The 27,307-nt window shown below is 38.4% G+C and overlaps 2 protein-coding genes across 8 annotated transcripts in view; one reads left to right on the top strand and one right to left on the bottom strand.

Annotated features, from left to right (window-relative positions):
- The window catches only part of APPL1 (adaptor protein, phosphotyrosine interacting with PH domain and leucine zipper 1), a 42,786-nt gene extending 28,462 nt beyond the window's left edge, over positions 1-14,324 (top strand). For 5 of the 6 annotated variants that reach the window (XM_025456274.3, XM_049097487.1, XM_025456272.3 and 2 more), the window contains 6 exons: positions 581-755; positions 846-882; positions 1,494-1,640; positions 2,401-2,451; positions 3,130-3,219; positions 4,199-7,689. In XM_025456274.3, the coding sequence (XP_025312059.1) occupies positions 581-755; positions 846-882; positions 1,494-1,640; positions 2,401-2,451; positions 3,130-3,219; positions 4,199-4,345 (647 nt within the window). In that variant the 3' untranslated portion in view covers positions 4,346-7,689. Of the gene's footprint in view, positions 1-580; positions 756-845; positions 883-1,493; positions 1,641-2,400; positions 2,452-3,129; positions 3,220-4,198; positions 7,690-14,188 lie in introns of those variants that run through there. The other variant, XM_025456273.3, reaches the window with a different exon arrangement.
- Positions 660-26,974, bottom strand: ASB14 (ankyrin repeat and SOCS box containing 14). Of its 2 annotated transcripts, none has more exons than XM_035703636.2 (10): positions 26,858-26,974; positions 26,169-26,298; positions 23,861-23,992; positions 23,605-23,763; positions 20,339-20,584; positions 17,610-17,781; positions 16,586-17,129; positions 14,161-14,314; positions 12,856-13,056; positions 660-782 (listed from the first exon to the last, which is right to left on the bottom strand). In XM_035703636.2, the coding sequence occupies exons 2-9, from the start codon at positions 26,269-26,271 to the stop codon at positions 12,878-12,880; spliced, it is 1,689 nt and encodes a 562-aa protein (XP_035559529.1). In that variant the 5' UTR covers positions 26,272-26,298; positions 26,858-26,974; the 3' UTR covers positions 660-782; positions 12,856-12,877. The 2 variants fall into 2 exon arrangements, with proteins under 2 accessions (XP_035559529.1, XP_048953445.1); XM_049097488.1 differs by lacking the exon at positions 26,858-26,974 and adding an exon at positions 24,432-24,485 and having other exon boundaries at positions 23,861-23,994; positions 26,169-26,294.
- Positions 26,975-27,307: the final 333 nt, after the last annotated feature.

Genomic DNA, 27,307 nt, shown 5'->3' with positions numbered 1-27,307 from the left:
GTCAGATTCTCAATGCAGAAGATATCCTTTAAGCTTTTCTTAGCAGCTGATGTTTTCTTCTGGAACTAGAGCATTAACTTTTTTCTCTCTCTCTTTTTTTTTTTTTTTAGTAACTCTTTATTTTGATAAATTTCAAACTTAAAAGCTGTAAGAATAGTACAAGGAATTTTTTTTTAGCTTGGAACCATCAATTGTTTGTTTTTTAAAATTTATTTATTCATGAGAAACAGAGAGAGAGAGTCAGAGACATAGGCAGAGAGAGAAGCAGGCTCCATGCAGGGAGCCCGTTGTGGGACTCGATCCTGGAACTCCAGGATCACGCCCTGGGCCAAAGGCAGGTGCTGAACTGCTGAGCCACCCAGTCTTCCCCAGAACCACCAATTATTGAAGCCTAACCTTTTGCTATTTGAATTAGAGACCTTTAATTTTCCTATAACTTGACCACCATAGTTAGGAGTAATTTCTAAATACTGCTACTAGATTGAATTTTTCATTAGAAAATCTAAAAGGTGACAATATATTTTACTCTTAAGAGAAATGTGGGATTTAAAGATATGTAATGTACCTTGTTCTTTTGTAGATTCTATTCTTCATCAGTTATTTATCGTGCGATTCCTTGGTTCTATGGAGGTGAAATCAGACGACAGTCCAGATGTTGTTTATGAAACAATGCGGCAAATCTTAGCTGCCCGGGCCATCCATAACATCTTTCGTATGACAGAATCACATTTATTAGTCACTTGTGATTGTTTAAAGTAAGTAATGATCTTCCCGTTAAAAAACTGTAGGAAAAAATGTTTAAGTTCAGCCTAGTTAAAATTTGTTTTCCAAATTTTTAATTATAGGTTAATTGATCCACAGACACAAGTTACAAGGCTCACAGTGAGTTCTGCACATTTAAAGCTTTATTGGAAGGCTCTTTTATGCATATACATGTCTGTATTGTTATAAACATTCTGATTATATTAAAATACAGTATTAATTATGATTGGCTAAGTTATAATTAAGCCTATAGCCATCTCCCCCCAAGAAGTTTTAATTGAACATTCCATGTACTTAAAGAATCAGTGCAATCTGGTTGTCCTACTTAGTTTTTTAGTATATGGTACATGCTGCCTAGTTAAGGGATAAACACAATGATAGGAATTAAATGGTGAACACGAGTGAGTTTATTTTATAATTATAGGTGTTGAAATAGCTGCAAGTATGTGCTCTTATTTAATCATTTAATAAGATGGACTGTATTGTTACTGATTTTGATTTTGTAAAATGTATAAATGACAAATAAGTTGGATAGTCAACAGCCTCTTACTCTGCCTGGTAATCCGAACCAAACATGATATTTTTGTTCTTAGGTTGCTATTCTGTTAAGAAAAAAAAAATGGCTCTAATGTTCTGTTTATAATGTTTTTGACTTAGTACTTGAGTTTTTCATGTAGAAGTGTGTACGTTTGTTTGAAAAATCTGTTTGCTTCTGATGTTTTCTGTGGCAGTTTCCATTACCCTGTGTAGTTTTGTACGCTACACACCAGGAAAATAAGAGGCTTTTTGGATTTGTTCTTCGGACATCAGGAGGGAGAAGTGAAAGTAATCTGTCATCAGTCTGCTATATATTTGAATCAAATAATGAAGGGGAAAAGGTACATGGCTTTTCAAAATGTGTTTCTGTTGTGAAATGTCTATCGTAGTTGAAGTCCTTAGTAAGATCTCTGGGAAAAACCAGATTTGGCCTAATCCATCTAAGTTGTTTGAGCAAATCCTGTTGCTCTGAAGATAGCTGAGCTGGTGGGTTGGCCCTTCTGACTACAGGCCTGTGTCTTCCTTGGCTGTTGATAGCTGGTGTAGTCTTCTGGCTTCATTAACTTACTCTGGGAATGCAGTATATTCCCATAATCGGCCCTTTTCAAGTGTTTTCAGCTTAGAGCAGCATCAGCATCTGCTTGCTTCATTCTTTGCAGACTTTACCATTTCAGTAAGGAATCTGAGGTAATAGGAAGATGGGGTATGTGCAATAGAAACTCATAGACTCTGAAGAATATACACAGATGCTTCATTTGGGGGCTGGAGCATTCTTTTTTTGTTTTTGCTTTTTAAAGATATTTATTTAGCATGAACAAGATGGGGGGGGTTGGGCAAGGGGAGAGAGAATCTTAAGCAGATTCTGTACTGAGTACAGAGTACAACATGGGGCTTGATTTCATGACCTGAGTTGAAATCAAGAGTCAGTCTTCAAATGAGTCCCCCAGGTGCCCCAGGGTTGGAACATTCTTAAATCACCTTTTGTTTGAAGCTGCCTGTTACAATGAGTTATAAATCTAGTTGTATCAGCCATTTAGAATCTTAAAATTGTTACTTTGATGTGAAAACTGCCTGAGGTTTTTCTACACTTTCCCCTTTTAGATTTGTGATTCTGTTGGACTGGCAAAACAGATAGCCTTGCATGCAGAACTGGTAAGAATCCAAGATAACTATCCAAGAATGTTATCCATTTTCTAAGTTAAGATTTTATTTATTTAGAGCACAGGTGGGGAGAGGGGCATAGAAACAGGGAGAGAATGAGAATCTCCAACACCCTACTACTGAGCTTGCAGCCCTATGCAGGGCTTGATCTCATGACCCTAAGATCATGACCTGAGTTGAAATTAACAGTCGGATGCTGAGCCAACTGAGCCACCCAACAGCCCCTTCAAGAATGTTATCTAAAATCTTTCATATTAGCAAGTAAATAAAATAATTTTGCTGTGCAAGGTTATTAATGGATACTATTGCTGGTATAGCATTAGAATTTGGATAAGTGACTAAGATAGAATATAAATATTTAGTGTGCTTTCATATAAATATAAAAAAATACAAAAAGGTTGCAAAGGCAGTATTAATTGAAAAAATTTAAAATTTGGGACACCTGAGTGGCTCAGCAGTTGAGTGTTTGCCTCTGGCTCAGGGCATGATCTCGGGATCCAGGATTGAGTCCCACATCAGACTCCCTCCAGGGAGTCTGCTTCTCCCTTTGCCTGTGTCTCTGCCTCTCTCTGTGTCTCTCATGAATAAATAAATAAAATCTTTTTTAAAAATCTAAAATTTAAAATTATTTCATATTTAATTCATTAGTTGTATTTGTCTGCTTTTCAGGATCGTAGGGCATCAGAAAAACAAAAAGAAATGGAGAGGGTAAAAGAGAAGCAACAGAAAGAACTCAGTAAACAAAAACAAATTGAAAAGGTATGTAGTCCCAATATCTAGATCTTCTCTGGTGTAATGTTTATGAAATTTCCTTAATTCAGGACTGTGACTTTCAGATTTGAATTTCCAAATGAAAGTCTGTTTCTCGTTCCTCAGCCACTTTATAACCAGATAATTCATAGCACAGCAGAAAAGGAAGACGTCTGTCTTCTGATAGGATGTTCACACTATGGTAACCGACATGTAGTTGACTTAGTTTAGCAAACATATCAGAACTTTTATATTTCCATATTCCAATGGCCCTATGTGTACACGTGTGTATGGGCTTTAACTGCCATTGCTGACAGCTTTACTGGTTTCCAGGAATGTATATGTAAACATTCAATGCTACCAGGAGTGTCAAATCATTGTCCATCTAACAGGATAATATTCAGGCAAATTTTAGAGCAAAATCTAAAGAACACATGAGATTGTAAGACCCAGTTATGGGTTGTGGCATTGGCAATGACAGTGGGAAAAAAAAAGAGACATTTGTGGGATACTTACTGAGTATAGATCAGCAGGAATTGGGAATAAATTGGACTTTCTGACAAAGGAGAGAGATATGAAGATGACCATGAAGTTGAGGCTTTCTTGCTAGGGTAGGCTGAGGGAGGGCAACAACTGATCTAACCAGATAAGTTGGATGCGGGGCAGCGGGGGGTAGTTAGGCAGGGATGTGGAGTGATCTGTTATGAACATTGTATTGGCATATAGTGAGAGTTAACAATGGTCTGAATATTATTGTTGCCATTAAAACAAAGAGGGCAACATTGGCTTTTACAGGATTTCTAAAATGGTGCCAGAATTCACTTTGGTGTTGCACTGGTTGTGTGTAGCCTTTGTTTTCAGTAAGTTGCCAGAATTATGCATAAATGTTTGACAGTATTGAAGTAGCTCTCAAGTTGTATTTTAAATGCATAGTTTTGCATTTGATTGCAAACAATAAACTTAGTTTCTTTTCTGTCTTTTCTACTAGGACTTAGAAGAACAGAGTCGCTTGATAGCTGCTTCCAGTAGACCGAACCAAGCCAGTAGTGAGGGGCAGTTTGTTGTCCTTAGCAGTAGCCAGTCAGAAGAGAGTGATTTGGGAGAAGAAGGAAAGAAAAGAGAGTCAGAAGCATGAACTTATCCTTGCTTTTTGGGTTGGTATTTCCCCCCTTGGAATTTATTGACAGTTTCTGTGGTGAAATGGCACAAGGTAACAACTATGTTGAAATATCAAGGAGACTAAAGTTTATATTTGCTTGTTTGTTTTAACTTCATTTTTAAAAATAAGATTGACCTTGATCACTTAGGTTTGCACTGATTTTTTTCCCTTAAAAATAATATACTATGCAGTAACATCAAATTCCACATGTCTAAGAGAAACCTGTTCATCTCCTTGAAGTAGATTGCTGAGGAATTATACTTGCTCAAGCCTTTTTTCCTTCAAATTGTGAACTTCTTATCTTGCATTGTAATTGGCTCTGACCATAAGAAAACTTTTATTCTTCAGCTTCAGGTATTCATGGATATGCTCCCTCTTCTCATTAGAAACATTTTTGCTGGCAGTGAGGAAGCTTTTGACTGAATTGGTTCAAAACCCTTTATACAAAGAATTCTACAAGTTTGCAAATATTTTAATTATTAAATGTGCAATAGAACTTTTATATAAAATTAGAGAAATTTTAGACTTAAGGTTTCAAATTGTGGCAGGTGGTACTGTGATTTCAGGGCACTTTCTTGGATTGCTCACATTTCTCTGATGTACTACACCTGATGCCAGTGGGAAAGAAGCGTAAGTGTCTTCAGTTCAAGATTGATACAGCCCGTGGCATTTAATTATCACATTCTTAGTTCTCAGGTTGGGACTTGAATTATTGCTGCAGAGCAGTAATGGTTAAAATAAGATTCTGGAATTTATTAAAAGGGATTTTTTTTTTGTTCAAGTACATTTTAGATTAGGACTTAACATGTAAGATATTGTTACAGGATAGCACATCGTATTTTCTGCATTGTGTGAAATAATTTTTATTCAAAATCAAGTGACATTTCAAAAGAAGTTCTATAACCGTTGTTTCCTGCTTAAAGTAAAAAAGCCCAAAGTTTAGTTTAGGAAATGTAATCTTTTAAATTTCAGACTGATATGCACAGTATTTTCATAATTCCATGTTTTGATAAAATACTGATCACCACTTTATATCCACAAAGGCAAATAATATATGAGAATAATTTGCACTAATTATTGTAAATACTTGTACTCTTCAAATGAGTAAAAGGTCTAATTCCATGAAAGATTGAAAGGAATTGAATGTTTGGTATAAGAGAGTTGACCAAGGAAAGATTTTAGCCTGGTGCCTAGGTTAAAATGACATTTCCCTATTGCCATGTCAAAACTTTTTTTTTCTTTACTCAGATTTTTAATATTGCTGATAGAAATTATGTAAAATTTTTTTTGTTTCACATGTAAAACTATAAAGAGACAAGTTAAATATATTGAACAAAATACATAGTCACACATCTAAAATTTTCAAGAAATTAGCCACTTCAAGATGGAAAAGCCCATTGTTCTTTGATAGTCTTTTCTTAGTTCTGAATTAGAGATGGCATCTGTTTTAGTCTCTCAGTACAATGTGGCTGTTTCACACTGAATGCACACTGTTTTCTGTGGAAGGGAATAATTATATATAGGATCATGATATTCTTTTTATCCACGTGCCAAATGGGAATAATGATTACTTGATAATCATTATTTTGAAGCCTTATGTTACCAAAACATATAGTAACAAAATAGAAATTTATGGAGTACTTTTTGGAGAAAGTTGATTTTGTGCTTACTACAAGGGAATGCTTTCACAATAATTGTTATATGATTCCTTTGGTAGAAGTTGAAATTTCTGTGGTCCGCACCTCACTAGTCATGGCAGGTCCTGCTATTAAGACCTTTTTGAGAATTAGTAAGCTCTCTGTTTAAGTCTTTTGCTTATGTTATTAAGTTGTCAGTTCACTTAATTCAGATGAAACTTATCACCCTACAAGGAAGGTGATCAGCATTAGGAGGCTGGTACTGTGCCTGGTAACAAGTACAGGGCACAGTTGTTAGTACTCTGGGTCAAAGTGAATGCTGGAGTTAAAGGCACTGGCCAACTTAGGGATGCTGGATAGACCTGTAATTCGTTTTAGGTCATGATTTTGATAGGAATTTCTGCAATAACACACCCATGTCCACAGATCAGACCAAAGAGCATTACAACACCAAATAGAAGTCATGTGTGAGATTAACGATTTTAGGTATTTGAACTTTTGGTCCATTGCTATAGAACTATAAGAACTATTCCATACTGCAGATATTTAAGCATCGACTTTAAAAAACTTGCCTTTTTGTTTGAAGTTTCTGCATAATGTTAAAGCTGATCTTGGTCTGTTACTTTTTGAAATCACATCTGGTTCTGAATGCTTTGTGAGGTAGCTTTCTTGGATTCAAACTTGATGGTTTTTAGAAATTAACAAAACATTCTTCAAAAGAAATTAAGTCTACCTAATTCAGCTATGCACTCTGCTACATATAGGAACAGTACTTTTCTAACGATGGTAATGAAGTCAGTATATAGGAAACTTAATTACAGCTTTTCCCTTTAAAAATTTTAAAACTTGTTATCAAGGGACTGAACAGAGTCCCCAAAGCCAGTTTAGTTTTTGCCATTTCTACAATGATTAGTTTGTGTTTAATTTCAAAAGCATTTTCAGGCTCTAGGAGTGGTAAAATTATTACTCTTGCGCTTGAGAAAAGGATAGTAGGGTATGCATAACATTCTATGTAATGTACAGTCTTGTGTGATAAAGGCATCTGAGTTAATTTTGAGTTATATGTAGGAACTACAGATATTTAAGATTTGAATCTTATTATAAATGCTGACAGATCCTAAGATCCTGTGTATTGAAAACCTGCTACCTGAATAAAATGAAAATACTAACATTGGTTTTGACTCCAACCTCCTAGCATTCAACTGTACTTTAAATATTCAAACACATTGTAGGAAGCAAGCCTTTCCTTTTATTTTAAGCAAGTTTGGCTTACTCTTCTTTCATGAATTTTGTTCTTCATTAATAACAAATATTTGAAACTGGAACTATACTATACTTTTTAACTAGTCTCTTGTGGCTGTACTCATGTAATTTACTTCAGCTAGTATGAGAATTGGGGATTAAGTTATAACGTGCAAAACTGCTTTGTATATTTGGTGATTTTGTAATGTTAAGTGAATTAGTTCTTATCTCACTGATATTAATCATGCATATATACAATTAAAAATCATGCTACATTTCCCTTTAGAATTGAAGAACTCAACTTTATGTAACGGTATACATGTGGGGTGGAGAGCTTATTTTTTTCATTTTGTCAAAGTAGGTATTCTCTGATAAGGCTTCAGGAAATATGCTGTTAGGAGATTTTTAATGTATAATAAAGTCCATGATTTTTGTATAGTCTTTTTTGTATGAAGTATTTGATATATACTCAGAATTCTGTTTCTCCAAGTCATTCCAAATGATGCTTGTGAAACAAATAGACTTTTTCTTAATCTGTTATGACACTATAATTACACATCTAGCCGCACTGCTATTCCATAACAGCTAAAAAGGTCACTTAACTGGGAAATAATACTAATTCATCACTAGTGATTTTTTCTCTTAGAAAAATAGGTTTCTCAATCATTATCCTAGAAATGTTACAGACAATATGTACTTGCTATGGTTGGCCCTATTCAAAGAAATACATATATTTTAAAGAGGCAGGTTGTGTACACCAGCTTAAGTGGGCTTGGCCTGTTATTTTAATACTAATACATATTCTTCCCATGTGCTCTTTATACTTTCCTATAGCACTTAAGTTCTTTTCTTCTACTGGAGTATCTGTTCTTAGTTGTTTTGAATTTTATGAAATAATACACTTTTAAAAGGTCCAGGGAGTGGACAAAACTAACTTTAGAATTATGTAATTTTATCTAAGTGCATGTATATCCTAAATATATTTGTATATTGACATACCTATAAGCCACTACTCACTTATAAACAGACCCCACAATTTGATTAAAAAAAATAAAAATTATTCATGCCAGCAAATTTTGCAAGTTTTTAATGTGAACATTGTATCATTAAAGTCTATGCTTACTGAGTTAGTCTGTATAGCCATGAATCTTCACATCAGAAAGAAAACCTCTAACTTCAGTCTCCCTAAGATGGACTATATTTTGCTAAGAAAGTATACTAATGCTAAACATAAACAAGGCTGTGATGACTAGGTCTTTGGTGAAAATGGACCCACATCATCCTACCTACTGTTCTATTCTCCTTGTTGATGTGCCATCTATATTCTACAGAGGTGTGACTGGATATGTTTCCTCAGTTACTTTCCTCATTTCCCATATAGAAACCTGTACTTCCCTGCAACATGGAGCATACAGAAATAAAAATTTAAACTACATTCTATAACTGCTATCACAGTTTTAAGAGGGGAGTTCATAGCAATACAGGCCTCCCTCAGGAAGCAAGAAAAATTTCAAAAAGCCTAACATCTAAAGGAACTAGATAAAGAACAAGCAAAGAATAGAACTGATCAATGAAACTAGGAGCTGGTACTTTGAAAAGAGCAACAAAATGGATAAACCTCTAACCAGACTCATTAAAAAAAAAATCCAAATAATACCACAGAAATACAATTATAAGAGAATATTATGAAAAATTATATGCTGACAAATTGGACAACCTAGAATAAAGTCCTAGAAACAACCTACCAAAACTGAAGTGGGAAGAAATAGAAAATTTAAACAGACCAATTACCAGCAAAGAGGTTGAATCAGTAGTAAAAAATAAATAATAAATAAATAGACCTCCCCACAAACAAAAGTCAGGACTAGATGGCTTCAGAGGTAATGATACAAAATAATTAATGCACTTTTATCAAGCTATTCCAGAAAATAGAAGAGAAAGGAAAACTTCCAAATTCATTCTATGAGGTCAGTATCCCCCTGATACCAAAATCAGATAAAGACCACCAAAAAAGTGAACTATAGGCCAGTATCTGATGAACATAGATGCAGAAATTCTCAACAAAATGCTAGCAAACAGAATCCAACACTACATTAAAAATCATCCACCACAGTTGAGTAGGATTTATTCCTGGGATACAAGTGTGGTTTGATACTCAATCAACATGACACATCACATCAATAAGAGAAAGCAAAAAAGCATTTGTATCTATTCATGATAAAAAAATTCTCAGCGGGCAGCCTGGGTGGCCCAGCGGTTTAGCGCCGCTGCCTTCAGCCCAGGGCATGATCCTGGAGACCCGGGATTGAGTCCCACATCAGGCTCCCTGCATGGAGTCTGCTTCTCCCTCTGCCTGTGTCTCTGCCTCTCTCCCTCCCTCTCTCTCATGAATAAATAAATAAAATCTTAAAAAAAATTCTCAGCAAAGTCTAGAGGGAACATACCTCAACATAATAAAGACCATATATAAAGAACCCACAGTGAACATCATACTCAATGGGGAAAAACTGAAAGCTTTCCCCTAAGGCCAGGAACAAGGTAAAGATGTCCACTCTTCATAGTATTGGAAGTCCTAGCCCCAGTGATTAGATGACAATAACAACAAGGATCCAAATTGGTAAAGAAGAAGTAAAACCAACAATTTGCAGATGACATGATACTGTATATAGAAAACCCTAAAGACCACCAAAATGCTAGAATTGGTAAATGAGTTCAGGATACAAAATCAATGTACAGAAAGCAGCAGAAATTGACATTAAAAGAAAGAGAAGCAAACCAAGAAAGAGACTCTTAACAATCGAGAATAAACTGATGGATATCAGAAGGGAGGTGGGTAAGGGAATGGGGTAAATAGTTGATGGGGATTAAGGAGTACACTTGCGATGAGGGCTTGAGTGATGTATGAATGGAAGTGTTGAAACTAATATTACACTGTATGTTAACTAAGTGGAACATAAGTTTTTAAAAACCCCTCTTATTTACAATTACACCAAAAATAACAAAATAACTAGGAATAAACTTAACCAAAGAGAGGAAAGACCTGTACTCTATAAAACATTGATGAAAGAAATTGAAGATGACACAAAGAAATGGAAAGACATTGCATGCTCATAGATTGGAAGAACAAATACTGTTAAAATATATACTACCAAAAGTAATCTACAGATTTAATGCAATCCCTATCAAAATACAGCATTTTTTATGGAACTAGAACAAACCTAAATTTTTTTTTTTAGAACGAACCTAAAATTTGTGTGGAATCACTAAAGACCCCAAATAGTCAAAGCAATCTTGAAAAAAAAAACTTGGAGTATCACAATTTCAGGTTTCAATTTATATTACAAAGCTGTAGTAATCAAAATGGTATGGTACTGGCATAAAAACACAGAGCTCAATGAAACAGAGTAAAAACCCAGAAATAAACCCATAATTTTAAGGTCAATTAATCTTTGACAAAAGAGGCAAGAATATACAATGGGGAAAAGACAGTCTCTTCAACAAATGGTGTTGGGAAAACTGGACTATCTGACACCATATACAAAAATAAAATGGATTAAGAACCTAAATGTAAGATCTGAAACTACAAATCCTACAAGAGGGCACAGGTAGTAATATTGCTGACATCAGCCATAGCAACATTTTGCTAGATATGTCTCCTGAGGCAAGGGAAACAAGCAAAATTAATAAACAAACCATTGGTACTACATCAAAATAAAAAGATAAACCACAAAAGGAACAATCATCAAACTAAATGGCAACCTACTGAATGGGAGAAGATATTTGCAAATGACACATCCAATAAAGGGTTAGTATCAAAATATATAAAGAACTGATACAACTCAACACCCAAGAAACAAATAATCCAATTAAACAATGGGCAGAAGATATGAACAGACATTTCTCCAAAGAAGACATACAGATGACCAACAGATGCATGAAAAGATGCACAACATCACTTATCAGGGAAATGCAATCAAAACTATAATGAGATGCCTCACAGTTGTCAGAATGGCTAAAATAAAAAAGTGTTGGCGAGGATGTGGAGAAAAACGCTCATGAACTGTTGGTGCAAATGAAAACTGGTGCAGTCACTGTGGAAAACAGTATGGGGGTTCCTCAAAAACTTAAAAATAGAACTATATGATCCAGTAATCACACTACTAGGTATTTACCTCCAAAATATAAAAACTCTAATTCAAAGTGATACATGCACCCCAACTTATTGCAGCATTATTTACAATAGCCAAATTATGGAAGCAGCCCAAATGTCCATCAATAGATAAACAAGAGGTGGTAAACATACACAATGGAATATTATTCAGCTATCAAAAAAGAATGAAATCTTGCCATTTGCAACAACATGGATGGATCAAGAGAATATAACACTGAGCGAAATAAGTTGGAGAAAGACAAATACCATGTGATTTTACCCATATGTGGAACTTAACAAATGAGCAAAGGGAAAAAAGCCAAGAAATAGACTTTTGACTAGAGAAAACAAACTGATGGTTACCGGAAGGGAGGTGGGAGGGGTGGGTGGGTTAAATAGGTGATGGGGATTAAGGAATGCACTTATGATGAGCACTGAATAATGTATAGAATAGTTGGATCATTATATTGTACACCTGAAACTAATATAACACTGTATGTTAACTATATGGCATTAACATAAATATAACTGCTTCTGTCAGTGAGCCCCTCTTGTGGGTTTAGTACTGTACTGGGTTCAGTACAGAATCACTAAGCCATTTGAAAACACTTGACTTCTGTCTCAGTGGTAACATTAACCAATAAGTGGTAACCTTCAGCCAGAGTTCTGTGGAAAGAAGGACTGCATGTTTCCCATTAATGATGACATTGCAAATGAAAGTTCTATTTCAGTTAACCAAAACCCCCCATTTCCGTGCAGGACTGTAAACAGGCACTTAAACTGGCCTTTGGACTTTTGCACAAGAACAGCTCATTTGTAGGTCAAGTACTGGGGTCCGTATTTTATTCAATGTAATTCCTAAGACATGTATGTACTTCTCTATAAAAAGAATTACTGTTAATAATACTGTTAATAATTACTGTTAATTACTGTTAATAATAATTACTGAATTATTTGAGGTAGCATCTATTGTTTTGACATGTAGAAATATAGATTCATACATTTAATGTAAAATCAATACAGAGTGAGAACTGATGTATGTCTCTAAGTTGAAATTTTACAGTTTGGGTTTAGTTTTTTAATTTACTTTGAGGGGAGGAGTATTTCTTTAAACTGCCTGTCAGATTGTTCTTGAAAAGCAATATGAGGATTTTTTTTTTTTTTTTTTTTTGGTGTATGGAATTTTTTTTTAAGTAGGCTCCATGTCCAGCATGGAACCCAACACTGGGCTTGAATTCATGATCCTGAGATCAAGACCTGAGCTGAGATCAAGTGTCAGACACTTAACTGAGCCACCCAGGTCCCCTGAGAAGCAAAATTAAGCATATTAAGAAAGTATTAATATCATATTTCAAAAGAATGTAGACTGCTTTGAGATTTTGGTTGCTAGGTAAAGTGAGAAATAATGAATCATGTAACAAGTCAAACTTTAAGAAATACAGCTTACAGAATTATACCTCTTCATCCAGAATGGTTTGACTACCAGGTTCCTGTGAAAATTCCTTGTCCATAAAGGTCGTATTCTTTGTAAAGGACATATGCTTTGAGACGGTTTGGTAATGGAAGGAAGGACATGAAGACCGGGCAGCGCAGACGTAAGCGCCCCATACACCGCCGGATCTTCAGGCGACACAGATGTCTGAGGGGTCGAGGGTTTGCTGAAATGAGAGAAACACGTTACCCGAAGGAAAAAGAGTTGCTTCATTTTTTTAGTGATCTTAGGATTTGGTCAGCAAATGTGTGTTAAACCAAAATTTTCATTTGCAGTGTCTAAATGGAAAAAGTTCACAGGGAACCACAGCCTTTCCCTTCTCCTTGCAGCCCTTCTATTGACGTGATTACAGAACCTGGCCAATTTAAGAACCCAAAGGTCGGCATCAGTGTTGGGTCTGAAGTCCTTAAATCTACATGTATTCACCACCCCCTCAGGGTCGCCTGGGAACTAAAGACCACCACCTTGTGGGGAAACTAGAAAGAAATTCTTGACTTCTGTGCCACTGTGAAAGAATGTGGTTTGAAGCGTCATTCAGTATTATCTGCAGGTTTCAATCTTCATTTCTCATCCGTGTTTTCATTACCATTTCATAGCTGCTAATCACTAAATCTACAGTGTTCCATATGACTAGGAGAAAGCTATCACCTACCATATAATGTGATTACCTGACAGAGTTCATCTATGGGGAATGGGGGTAAGCACAAATTAAGTTATAAATAGTTACTGTTTTTAGATAGGAATATATAGTATTTTGCTTGCTTTCTTTAGGTAAAGCTTTTTTTCTAAAAAAAATATTTTATTTATTTACTCATGAGAGGCACAGAGAGAGAGAGGCAGAGACACAGGCAGAGGGAGAAGCAGGCTCCATACAGGGAGCCTGATGTGGGACTCGATCCCTGGACCTCGGGATCATGACCTGAACCAAAGGCAGACACACAACTGCTGAGCACCCAGGCATTCCGTAGCTAAGGCTTTTAGCCAGAAAAGAATGTTTTTTACAAAGCAAATAAGAGAGACGCCTGAGTGGCTCAGCGGTTGAGCGTCTCCCTTCGGCTCAGGGCGTGATGCTGGGGTCCCAGGATTGAGTCCTGCATTGGGTTCCCTGCGAGGAGCCTGCTTCTTCCTCTGCCTGTGTCTCTGCCTGTGTCTCTCATGAATAAATAAATAAAATCTTTTAAAAAAACAAAAAAGCAAAGCAAATAAGAATGTAAAAACCCACTAGAATTTTTTTTGGTAAGAATCTTCTAAAAGAAAGAAAGATACTCACTCAAGATAAAATGGATTTCTGACCACAGCCCCTGTTTTTGGAGCACAGCTTTCAACTTTGAACAGATTTGAACTTGATCAACGTAATCAAGCATCACTCGAACAACCTTCCCAGAGAGATGTTGCAGCCACGACAATGTTATTACTTCACAGAACTGGGGGAGAAAATTGGAACTATGAAAGTAAATGAAAAACTTAAGTATCTATGTGGTTTAGAACACTAAACTCACAGTCAAGAACCAAGGTCTCAAGTCCCTCATTTATAAATTAAGGCATTGAACAAGGAAATTTTTTTGTTGTTGTTTTTGGAAAATTTTTTTTAAGATTAATTTATTCTAGGGTGGGGAGGGGCAGAGGGAGAGAGAATCATCAAGCGGACTCCCCACTGAGCATGGAGCCTGCCGTGGGGCTTGATCCTAGGACCCTGAGATCATGACCTAAGCTGAAATCAAGAGTTGGCTGCTTAACTGACTGAGTTACCCAGGCGCCCCAAGGACATTAGTCCTTAGCTCTCACATTTGAAAATCTATTTACTATTGTACCTTCAGAACTATGTAAGATGTAAACAAGGTGTGAAAGAAATAGTTACCTAATACCTGTTGTCTCCTTTGGTTGGCCACAGGGCTTCTTGGAATAAAGATTACCTTTCCAGCTTCTTTGCCCCTAGACGCAGCCACCTAAGTTCTAGCTAGTGAAATGTGAGTGTAAGTGTGAGCAATGCCCAGAATGCACTTAGAGCAAGGTGTGTGCTGCTGCTTCCTGCCTGTCTCCTTGCTGGCTGGGTTGTGGACACAAGTTTCTCCTGTGGTCATGGAGCTCTCCAGTTAAAAGGCTGTTTACCTCTGGCCTTTATTTATATGAGAGAGGAATGAGCCATCTTATAATTTTTTTTAAAAGATTTTATTTATTTGAGAGCATGAGTGAGAGAGCACAAGCAGGGGGAGCAGCAGGAGGAGAGGGAGAAGCAGATTCCCTGCTGAGCAGGGAGCCCGAGCGGGGCTTGATCCCAGGACCCCAGGACCATGACCTGAGCTGAAGGCAGACACTTAACCAACTGAGCCACCCAGGCACCCTGAGCCATCTTATTAAAACCACTCTCATTTTGGGTTTTCTGTCATTCATCACCTATGCCTCATGGCTGAAGGAAAGAATAGTTTCTGTCTGTAGATAATTTATACACCTCTAGCAAGGTGCCCATGAAAAAAGTTAAATAGTATAAAATAAAAAGTCAGGAAATAGTACAAGATGATCTATACCTAAATGCCATCTCCCACATTAATCATAACCTAAAAATAGTATGCAATATTAAAACAAGATGTCTTTCACTTTTCATAATTGATTCGAAATGCTTTCTCCATTTCATTTCTTTTTTTTTTGTTCTGATTTCACTATGGACTCAGGTATTCTAATATATCTACTCTGCTAAGCACAGATCTCTAAGCTGAGGGGAGTGGTGCATAGGAGTTTACACTGATGTCTTTGTGGAGGAGACACATCATCAGAAAATGTTCTTTTTTTTTTTTTTTTTTTCATCAGAAAGTGTTCTACAGATCATTTTGGCAAGTGGTAAGTGCAGCAGCAGCAGATTAGGGAGGACACCCACCTTAGACAGGAAAGGAGGGGCCTCTCTGAGGGGGTAACACTTGAAACCTGAAGGATGCCAGCTTTTTGAGAAATCAGGGGTACGCTCTGGTTTGGGGAAGTAGACGTGACCAGGTAGGGGGAGGAATGGGAGGCTGGTATGATGAAAGCCAACAGGAAAACGTCTCAAGAAGGAGGTGGTCAACTATTTATGGTGATTCCCTTTTCAACAAAAAGGTGACCAAAGAGGGGCACCTGGGTGGCTTGGTTGGGTGTCTTCCTTTGGCTGAGGTCATGATCTCAAGGTCCTGTGATCAAGTCCTGTGTTGTCCGACTCTCCACTTAGTAGGGAGTCTGCTGCTCTCTCTGCCCTTCCCCCTGCTCGTGCTCTTCTTTCTCTCTTTCTCTTTCCCAAATAAATCTTTTTAAAAAAAGAAGAAGAAGATGGCCAAAGAAACCTATTTAATCAAATTTTAGAGCTAAAAGCGATAGCGAAGAACCGAGGGGGTACAGGTATCAGGACCCCAGAAATGTTTTAGCTGGGTAACTCCCCCCTTCAAAGAAAAAGCATATCTAGTTAATAAGATGGCCCTGGTTCTTTAAAACTTTACTCAGATGCCACTTCATTTGGTGAAACTCCTTAGGTAAAGTCAAATCACTTTTCCCTCTGAACAGTTTCTGTACCTTTACGTCTACTACTGTGTCTACTTCACATGTATTTATCCTGTTAAAGTCTTTTTAGCTGTGAGCGGCTGGAGAGAATGGATAGACCCTGACCTACTGCTGTAGTTCAGGGCCACCAATAGCAACTGTGCACGTGGATACGGACAGTACTGTGCACTTACCATGGTATCTTTGATGACTGTAGATGTCCAGCCTTCAAAGGTATAGCAAGGATGAACTTTGTCTCCGTGAGGACAATCAAAGCATCGCTCTGTGTCATACCCATAATTCAGTAGCATCCTGAGCATGACTTCATCTTTCAGCGTGTACTGCAGGGCTGACGGGAAATGTAAAGGGTTGACTCTGCAGAAATAATTGACGTTGGCTCCGTGCCGTAGCAGCAGACTCACCAGCTCATAGTTGCCCATCCTCAGGGCTATCTGGAGGCAGTTAACAGGGTCTTGGTTAGGCAGAGCTCCAGCACTTAGAAGCAGCTTCACTGAAGAGAGGTCACCGTTTGACACTGCAAAATACAACGCTGACTTCCTGTGGTCGTCATAGTGTTTGCGGATTCTCTGGTCTAGCATGAAGTTCACATCGAATCCCGCCTGGATGAGGAGCTCCAGGCATTCAGGATGCGCTCCTGCTGCCGCACAGTGCACAGGACTGATCCCGCTCTGCTTAATGGCGGCAAGATCCGTGACTGGAACCAAAAGCTTTAGGGCTCTGAGAAAGAATTTCAAAGTGTATTTAAAAAAAAAAAAAAAAAAAAAAAAAAAAAAAACTGTCTTGGTTAAGATGCAGCAGTAACCTGTTTACGATGGTTTTATACTCGTACCAGATGGTATTAGTATCGGGTGGCATTTAGAACTTCCAGCCGAAAAGTGCTTAATTCCTGCATCCAAAAGCTCAGATACTTAGTAAAGTTGAATGAAACTACTGTTTAGATATAAAACTCAGAATTTGTCTAAGCAGGGAGACCTGAGGGTCCCCGTATTGCCTAAAGACCTGATAATAAAGTACTTTTATATCTCGCTCCTGGCTACAGAGGATGCCTGGCTTCACTGACTGGTTGAGTTTCTTATCTTAGAAGGGGTGCTGGAATTATAGGATCAGAGATGAAGAATATAAAGTTCCCAGAAGCTGCTCTGAAACCCTCCCCCTACCGTAGCTATTACTATTTCTCAATAATGTAAATGAACTTACAACAGGTGGCCTCTGTCAGCTGCCACATGAATGGGCAGGTGGCCTGAATTCTTAGGGACGTTGGCATCAGCTCCATGCTCTAGCAAAAGGGCCACAGAGTCTGGATTTCCTCCACTAGCGGCTTCAAGTAAGATGGACGAGGAGTCAGAGGCCTGAGCAAGAGCATTAGCTCCTAAAGGAGAAAAAGGTCTTGTTTTGCAAGAGTCTTTTCCACTGTCTTAAGCATCCTTAATATATCAGCACTACCAAAAAGCAATTATTAAGGAGCCATTTTAGCAAAGCACTAAAAGAAATAAAAAATGTACCTCCTGCTCTCAGCTAGTTTATAATGCAGTTGGGCAAGGAAGAAATGATGCAAGCAGTCTCTAAATTTTAATGAGGAGGCTGACAGAGTACTTCTATAAGTTATTTGTTTGGGACTTGAAAATTCCAGGAGAAGTGAGGTTACAAAAGGTGATTTTGTTTCCAGACCAGTCTATGAAAGCCCACCTACCCCATACTTATATGTAGGATGGTACCACCCATCCCGTTGGACCATGCCATCTGGTGTTATGGCATTTGTTCTGGTGTAACATGTTCTTAGGGGGCTGTTTGTAGTAAGCTACAATGTAGTTGTTTGCAGCTGAAGTTCGGGACTTAACAGTTAACAGGATAAATTGTAGTGCCCAGTAGGCTGAGTGTCATGTGATGGTGTGGATGGTAAGAGGACAGGTGTAGGCAAAATGTCCTCTAAAAGATCTCAGTTCTGACTCTGGGAAACAAAGGGTTGCAGAAGTGGAGGCAGGTGGGGGGAAGGGTGACTAGGTGATGGGCACTAAGGAGGGCACTTGATGGGATAAGCACCGGGTGTTACACTGTATGTTGGCAAATTGAATTTAAATTTTAAAAAGGAGAAAAAGATTACAGACATTTAAAAAAAAGAAAAGAGAAAAGATCTCAGTTTTGGATTCGGAGGGGAGCTGGATGGTGAAGGAAGGAGAAATGAATTTTGGGTCAATTGGAGAAGGCCTCTCAGTAAAATGGGTTTTGAAAAAACATTCTGGGCACAGCTCATAACAAACAGATGTAGTAGCTTTAAATTAGTAGAGACTCCACAGTCATCAGAATATAGTGGCTGCCCAAGAACTCCATTCCTAGAATACATGAAGAAAAGTCTAATCAGCCTCCATGGAAAGAGTGCTCACTATGTACAGGTTCCTGTGTATGCATAATTTCTAAACTTCACATCAACCCTAACAATTAGATGCTAGTATCTTCATTTTAAAGATGAAAAAACTGAGGCTCGTTGAGGTTTGAGTAACTTTTCCCAGAGATGCACAGCTGGTAAGCAAGATAGTCAGGATTCACATACAGGTAGTCCAGATCCAGAGCCCATTTCTATGATGCCATGTTATCACTCTGGTAATGCAGGATGGTAAAGTAGTATGACTTGGAATGAGACAGACATGGGTTCAAATCTTGGCTCTGCCATTTACTACCTATGTCACTTTGTATAAATTACTTCATAAGGGAGTTAACCTCAGGGAAATACCTTATGGAGGTCAACTGATGCTGGTTTCTTGAAAGAGTTAAGAATTGAAAATCTGGTGCCTCTCTATATTTTAATCAATGATCTACATAAAAGGTGACTCTGTGTAGATTAAAGATCCAGTGATTTTGTTATTCTAGCTAATGACTCTAGACATTGCTGATATTGCTCATTTGAAACACCTTACTTAAAATGTCTTATGGCTATTGCTTGGGAACTACAAAGTCCCCCTCACGACCCCATATGATGGGAAAGTTTCAGGTAAGTCTAGAAAGCAGAAAGTTGTTCTTAAAAATAGGAGTCCCTATATTCTAGAATATTGGAGATCAGGACCATGTATTATTAAAAAAGAAATAAGGCTTCTGTACATAAACAGGAAGGAGAATAAAGAAGGTAAATCTAATATTGGGACTGTATTAAATCTTGGTAAGGATTTGCTTCTTTGACAAAAAGCTCTAGATACTACATTATTTCATCAGTGGGGGGGTCTTGGCCTCAAAGACAATAAATGCCAAAGTTCTCTTAGCCAGGGTCTCTGTCAGTTAAACCAGGATCTTGAATTGGTGGGGGGTTAAAGGGAAGTCCTGCAATTGCTACCACCCCTAACCCTCTATCCTTAGATGTAAAATGAAGATAGTGCCTACTTCACAGGGTTTTAGAAGATCACATGAAGCAGCACAGTTAGCTTAATGTCTGGTGCTTAGAAAATACTCAATAAATATAAGTTGCCTTCCCCTTTTCTCAGTTGTGGTTATTACTGGAGAGAGAACTGGGACCCAGAGAGAAGCTACCAGGAACAATTCCTAACTACTGAAGCATCTGGTAACACACTGGACTGCCCTGTGACTTAGCAGAAACAACATGTAGGGGGTGATGTGGGGCCTTTTGTTCTGTGAATCTAGAAAAGGAAAACACACAACAAACAAAAAACCCAACCATCCTCAGCATGGTTAGGGAATATTATGTAAAAGAGTAACCTGCACCCTACTAATTTTAGGGAAATTACTTCACATTGAAGGAGAAATATTCAGTCTCTACTCTAGGCTTTTTAGTACCCAATGTTCACACATGCTTTCATCAAATATCTGTGTTAGGCTTAAATAAAATGTTAACTTCTATTATTTTGAAGCTCTCCATGAATAGGAGGACACTTGCATCATGTTACCCCTTGGGAGTGTGCTGACCGTATAGAAAATCTTGCCTTTCTGCAGTAACATCTCCATGATTTCAGTGTGTCCACTCTGGGCAGCAAGAGCAAGAGGAGTGAATCCATAGGAGCTCTGTGGGTCAGGGTATGCCCCAGAAACCAATATCAGCTTCACTATGTCCTGCCTGCCCAGTCTGGCTGCTTCATGGAGAGCTGTCCTCTCGTTGGTACACCGCAGATTGACATCTGCCCCATAGCCAATTAGCAAGGCAGCCATCTCATAGGAGTCACGGAGAACAGCTGGAAATTAGAAGTAAAATAGGCATAATGTTCACCAGGAAATTTATGGCCAAGGTATCTTATTAGTCAGTGTCCCTCAGGCTTTTTAAGGAGCTCCTCCTACCTACTCCCATGTGCCAGCATTTTGTGCTTAGGGAACAGACTGTAAAATGAAGCTTATATCCAATAATATTAATAGTGTTTTATATCTATAGCCTACTGGCTTTTTTGTAAGCCATGAACAGTTGTCATCTATTGGCTGCTAAGGTAGCTGAAAAACATAAACATGAAATTTTCATTTATCATTTTTATGTGCCTTCCCTCAAGAAAATGGGAACTTAGGTACCCAATACAGCCCTAGAAATGCTTATTAAGTGCATTAAACAGAGAGAAACAAAACCAGCAATAATCAGGAAATTATTTTTTTTAGAGAGACTGCACATGTGTGCGTGAGCAGAGGGGCAGAGGGAGATAGAGAATCCCAAGCAGGCTCCACGCTCAGCACGGAGCCCAATTTGGGACTCAAGTCTCAGGACCCTGAGATCACAACTTGAGCTGAAATCAAGAGTCACGCACTTACCAACTGAGCCACCCAGGCGCCCTAGGAAATTATTTTTAACCTCATATTTTGTTAAAATTTTCTAATTGGCTCTTCTGCATTTATGCTGTAATCATTCACATATGGATGACAATCTGCAAGTCCTTCAAGATTCTAAAACAACTTGATGGATCCATCTTCCAGGGTGCCTGGGTGACACAGTCGGTTAAGTGACCAACTCTTGGTTTTGGCTCAGATCATGATGTCAGGGTCCTGGAATCAAGCCCCATGTCTAGCTCCATGCTCAGCTTAGAGTCTGCTTGAGCTTCTCTCTCCCTCCCCCTCTCTGCCCCTATCGCTTATGCCTGTGCTCTCTCTCTCAAATAAATAAATCTTTAAAAAATATATGTTCCTATCCATCTCCCTATCCATTTGTTAATGTGCCATGGAAAGTGCTCTAGAACTGGAAATACAGAGTGCTAAGGGTATCGGGTCTTAACTCATTGAGCTGGCATTAGTGTGCACTTTGATTCTGGGAACTCATATCCTTTGTTTTAGGAAATCATTTTCTTGGCTTATTCATTGATGATATACCATCTCCATCTTGTCTATTCTCTTTCTACTATTTCTGAGATTCACATGTTGCTCTCTTTTAGATAGTCTGAGCTTTTTTCTTTTTCTTTCCTATTTCCCATTTCTTATCTTTTTCTGGATGCTTTCATCTCCCAGCATTTGATTTGAGTTTTATAATTCCACTACCATTTTTAATTTTCAAGAGCATTTTTTGGTTCAATATTTTTGTAATGTCCTGTTATTTCATTACTTCTTACTAAATTCTCTAACATTATCATAATTTCCCCCTACATTATATTTTCCCTAAATAGTCTGTCTCCTTCAAGTTGCTTATCTCTGCTGAAGTCTTTTCTCAGATAGTCATTCTTGTCAGTCTGCTCGTGATTAAGAGTTGGGGACTAGAGCTAATTGGGGATCCTGAACATTGGGAGTAGCTCCTGGACTGTGTTCCTAATTGAGTGTTGATATGCCTGGGCCATTTGTTGGGAAGCCCCCAACTTCACTTTCATTATATCAAATTCCCCAGAGAAGCCTCCTCTTGGAAGGTAGAGTTCTGGCTGCCAGCTTTCTAGAATCCTGGTGGAAGAGGAGGGCTGGGAGGTCTCACCAGTGTTTGCTTAATTTCTCCAGTGTTTTCCATCCAGTACTCCCACCATTGCTGAATATCCCCCCAGTCTAGAGAGCCTCTGTTTAAACCGCCCAGAAAATGAACCTCCAGAATTCAGGTGGCATGAGAGAGGGGTCTCTCTTTGCAGGGCAGATTGGGAGAAGGGATCTGCCTATGAGGACTTATTCCTTAATAGTGTTCCAGCAATTTTCCTATGTTAGCTCCGTGTCCTTCACCAGTGCTCCACAAGGTAACTATTACCCAGAACTTCCATGCCTTTTGATGTAATTGTGTTGCTTTCTCCGCTAGCAAGTTAAAATTTGGCTTTCTTGTCACTGACTACTCATCCACCTGCTCTCCAGGTTTTAAAAAACTATGTTGCTATTGTCTCTTCTCCGGTTCTTCTCATTGTTTTGTATCTTACTTTAAAAAAAAAAAAAGATTTTATTTATTGATTTGAGAGAGAGAACAGCAGGGAGAGCAACAGGCAGATGGAGAGGGAGAAGCAGGCTCCCCACTGAGCAAGGAGTCCAATGCAGGGCTCAATCCGAGGATCCTGGGATCATGACCTAAGCCATAGGCAGATGCTTAACCAACTGAGCCACCTAGGCACCCCTGTATCTTACCTCTTCTAAACAATGTAAGTATAATTTTAGTGAAGACTCAGGAGGGAGCAAAATCGCTCATTTATATTCAACCTGCCATCAGTTGCCTCCTACTCTGTTCACCCCTTATACCCAAATTAACTCGTTAAGGAACCGTGCAAAATGATCACCTAATTGGCAGAGATTCTACACCAGGCCATCCCACAGGCCAGTCTCTACAAAACCTCTTAGGTACCCACATCTGGTCAGGTGGAACCAGGATGGCAGCACGGCAACTATGCACAAAAAGCTGTTTTTCCATTTGCAACGACATGGATGGAGCTAGAGAGTACTATGCTGAGTGAAATCAGGGAAAGATAAATACCGTATGATTTCACTTACATGTGGAATTTAAGAAATAAAACAAATGAGCAAGGGGCGGGGTGGGGGGCATGGAAGAGAGACAAAGGCAAACCAAGAAACAGATTCTTAACTATGCAGAACACACGGATGGTTGCCAGAGAGGAGGGTGGGGATGACATAGGTGAAGGGGATTAAGGAGTGTGTTTGTCATGATGAGCACCAGGTGTTGTATGGAAGTGCTGACTCGTGATATTGTACATATGAAACTAATATTACACTGTATTTAAACTGGAATTAAAATTTTAAAAAGTTCCCTTTGAAACCTGTGGACACTCGGAATCACAGACTGTTTTCCAGAGACAAGGTATTAGTTTACCTGTAAGAAGAAGAGAATTGCCTTCAGAATTCTTGGCATTCGGATTGCAGCCATTGAGAAGAAGAAAACTGGCATTTTCTAAGAGGCAAGTGCTGACAGCCAAAAAAAGTGGTGTTTCACCATTGTGGGTGGTTTGCTCCCACACGCTGGGTTTTGAAGCTGAAATAAATCCATTAGACCACACAGGTTAAGATACAGAAATAAGTTTTAAATTTATTTCTCAGAAGCATCAGGAAGAGTTATAAAGGGAGCTTACCTTTCAGGGTTATTTCCAAAATGTTCTTGTTTAATTGCACCGCAGCCTTATGCAGAGGAAGCCAGCCCATCCCATCTGCTTCATCAAAAGCAGAATGGTACTTGGTCAAGTGTGACAATGCATCTTCCTTACCTATTAACAAGTCAAATGGGAACAGATTCACATTTGGCACACACAGGAGGCAGCCCAAGCTGCTTCTGAATTCCACCGTCAGGAGAGAACAGAGTTCTACCACCACGCTTCATGAGAGACACATGGAAATGGCATAGGCAGGACGAAGCAACAGTAAGGCCTTTTGCCTAGCGTTCCTCTGTTAGCACCCCCTGTCCCTCACCAGGCCTGCGACTGCCTCCTCATATTGTCATGTACAGACCAACAGCTCACAGCTCAGCCCCTCCCCCCCACCTCGCCCAGGAACTCAGCAGGGCTTTGCTAAATTGTGCCACGGTATTTTCTTATGGGCTCTAGAGAATCATAGGTGGATCTGGATTGCACAAGGTTGAGCATTTGGGAGAACCTGCTTCTAGGCTTCCTGAATTTAGCAGAGATAGAATAGGAAGAGTACTTAACTGTCTCTATTGTTTCAATTATCTTCTTGTACTCAGCTCTCAAAAAGTGATGGAAGCTGCATAGAAAACAAATATATATATGTAAGCCCCAAACTGAGGGAAAAACAAAGGCACTTAATAAAAAAACAAAGGGTAAGGGCAATGGTAGTCAGCTGAGGATGAACTGAGGCAGTTACTGAGGCTTCACGGAAATACTTCCAAAATACAGTGTGACCCTAAATGCACTCCAGGGAAACTGCTCTTCCGGCATTATTCCACCTGTCTCAAGAAGTGTTTCCTAATTCCTTCAAGTGCCTGACCAACTCAGCAAGCTTTCCTAAGTACCATGTAACTCTTGCAAGTCCAATGACAGAGATTTGTAACAATAGTTAATTTTAATTTCTCTGAAACATTTCAATCATCAAAATCTTAATGCTGGGATCCCTGGGTGGCGCAGCGGTTTAGCGCCTGCCTTTGGCCCAGGGCACGATCCTGGAGACCTGGGATTGAATCCCACGTCGGGCTCCCGGTGCATGGAGCCTGCTTCTCCCTCTGCCTATGTCTCTGCTTCTCTCTCTCTCTCTCTGTGTGACTATCATAAATAAATAAAAATTAAAAAAAAATCTTAATGCCTTTCAACCTAAAATAATGACTTAATTACTGAATGAATTTAAAAATTTTAATCATAAGGTTAATATAACATAATCTAAGAAACCCAACTTCTTTATAAAACTTTAAAGATTATTCCTAAATGTAACACAAAAGTGTAAGAGTGGTGTGGTAAAGAGCACAGACTCTGAAGCCAGACTGCCTGCCTCTCACTTACTAGCCCTGTGACTTTGGGTAACACTTACTTGTCTCCTCATCTCTACGCGGGGATAATAGTACTTACTACATGAGAATTAGAATTTAAAGGAGTCAATATTTATGAAATGCTTAAATAGGATGGCACAAAGTGATCAGTCCATGAGTTTGTTACTTAAAAAAAACAAACAAACTATAGTTTTTGGTCAACATCTCTATAATTATAAAATCTCTTGGAGTTAAAATATATTTATTCAGTTTTACCTCCAGCAGGCAAATAGAAATCACCATCCCAAGCAAACAGGGTTTATCACCGCTGAAAAACAATAGTAACTAGCCAGAGGTGGGGGTCGGGGGGGGGGGGTTGGGAATGAGGTTGTAGATCAGCTAGCCAGAGACCATTTGAGCAGGTGTGCCTGGCTGTAAACATTCTACCTCCAGGGCGATTCTTTTCCACCACTGGGGGACCCATGAGTTCCTTTTCTATTGCTGTCATTACAGAACTCCGCATACACACCCTTTGGAAAGGGTTTAAGTTTACATAATTCCTCCTTGTGATTTGAATAAAGACTGGACCTGACCTCATCTCCCCACTGAGGTTGAGGATAATTTTCTCTTTGTGCTGGTTGAATTTATGCATTCCCTTGGCTCTGCAAAGACAAGATGCATTCGAGTCCTCTATTCATATCCTCATGTATTTCTTCTCATTTCCAGCCTGCCAGTCCCCAAGCCAGAATTGCTACCAAACTCCTTCAACTGTTTACTCCCTAATTACATCCTGAATTATTTCCAAATTTTCCTGTCTGGCTGGTGAGACATCAAGTCTCATAGGTATTTAAATGAGAGCTCCTTGGATTTTGACCTCCTCTCCTGTTTTTATCATAACACTAGCATCATGCTAATGACAAGTCTCAACTGTTGAATGCTCACATCACATCGCCAGTGGGATACAATACCTCTCATCTGCAGGCGCCTGCTGTGTAGTCCCCGGCCGGTGAACGTCCTGTAAACTCCACTGGATGATGAGCTGGGTATCAAAGTCCTCATCTGTGTCTTCATCACTGGTATAATTATCCATGTGGAATGCTGACAGATTTAAAGTCAGAATGAATTAAAAATATTTTTCCAGCTGTGAAAACAAGATAATCAAATACTTAAAATTGCAAGTGAAATTCAGAAAACTACAAATTGATAGGATTGATAGATGCTAAATTTAGAAAAAAATACTCATTAAATTTTTCCCATAAATTTAAAATAGTTTTCTGAACCGCCACAAATTTAACATAAATTATAAGTCTCCATGAGCAGCCATTTACTTAAAGCCTATTCAAGAAAAACCACCTTCATATAAAACTTAGGTAGGTGTCATTCTAACTATGAAAATAATGATTTATTTTAGACTTGGCTTAGGAGTTTTTTCTCAGTGAATGTAGCACTTACCCCGAAGGACAGCTTTATGCTGAAAATAACAGTACACACTAAAAACAAACATATTACAGGAATGTGCACTCTCATAATACAGCATATGACAGGAGTAGTGGTAGTAAAAAAACAATGTATCTATTAGGCAATATCTCAATGGTTTTTAAAAAAACTTTTCCATTTTAGCATAGAATAGGTTTGATCACATACCAAAGATATTTACCTTCTGTTATATCCTTTAGGAGAGCATGGAAGTTTTCACTGTTAAAGATTAGCACATCAGAATTTTCATTTATATTTAGGATCTCCACTCCCCTGTAGTGACCATTCCATTAATAGCTTTGCTATAAATACCTGATCATAAGACAGTCTGGCATATTATCCGTGTTTTTTTTTTTTTTTTTTTGCATGTGGTTTAGCTCTCTTTGGAAACATGATCTCTTTTCTTCACTGCTATATTCATCAAATTTAAAGGACCAAACATTTTATTCCTGGTATAAAATGCTTTTGCAGGGGGGCATTTTCTGTGTGAAATAATTCATTCTCTTAAGACTCACGCACATAGCCACTGCAGAACAGAATCAATTTTCCACTTGAGAGGCCAAACATTTTTTTTTCTCTGACTGATTTATCAAAACAACTGTCCCAACAGTCCCAATTCACTGGGTAGCTG

This window comes from Canis lupus, chromosome 20 (assembly GCF_003254725.2).
Source record: "Canis lupus dingo isolate Sandy chromosome 20, ASM325472v2, whole genome shotgun sequence".
NCBI lineage: Eukaryota > Metazoa > Chordata > Mammalia > Carnivora > Canidae > Canis > Canis lupus.
The sequence above is the reverse complement of the archived record's forward strand: the minus strand, read 5'-3'. Positions and strand labels throughout refer to the sequence as shown.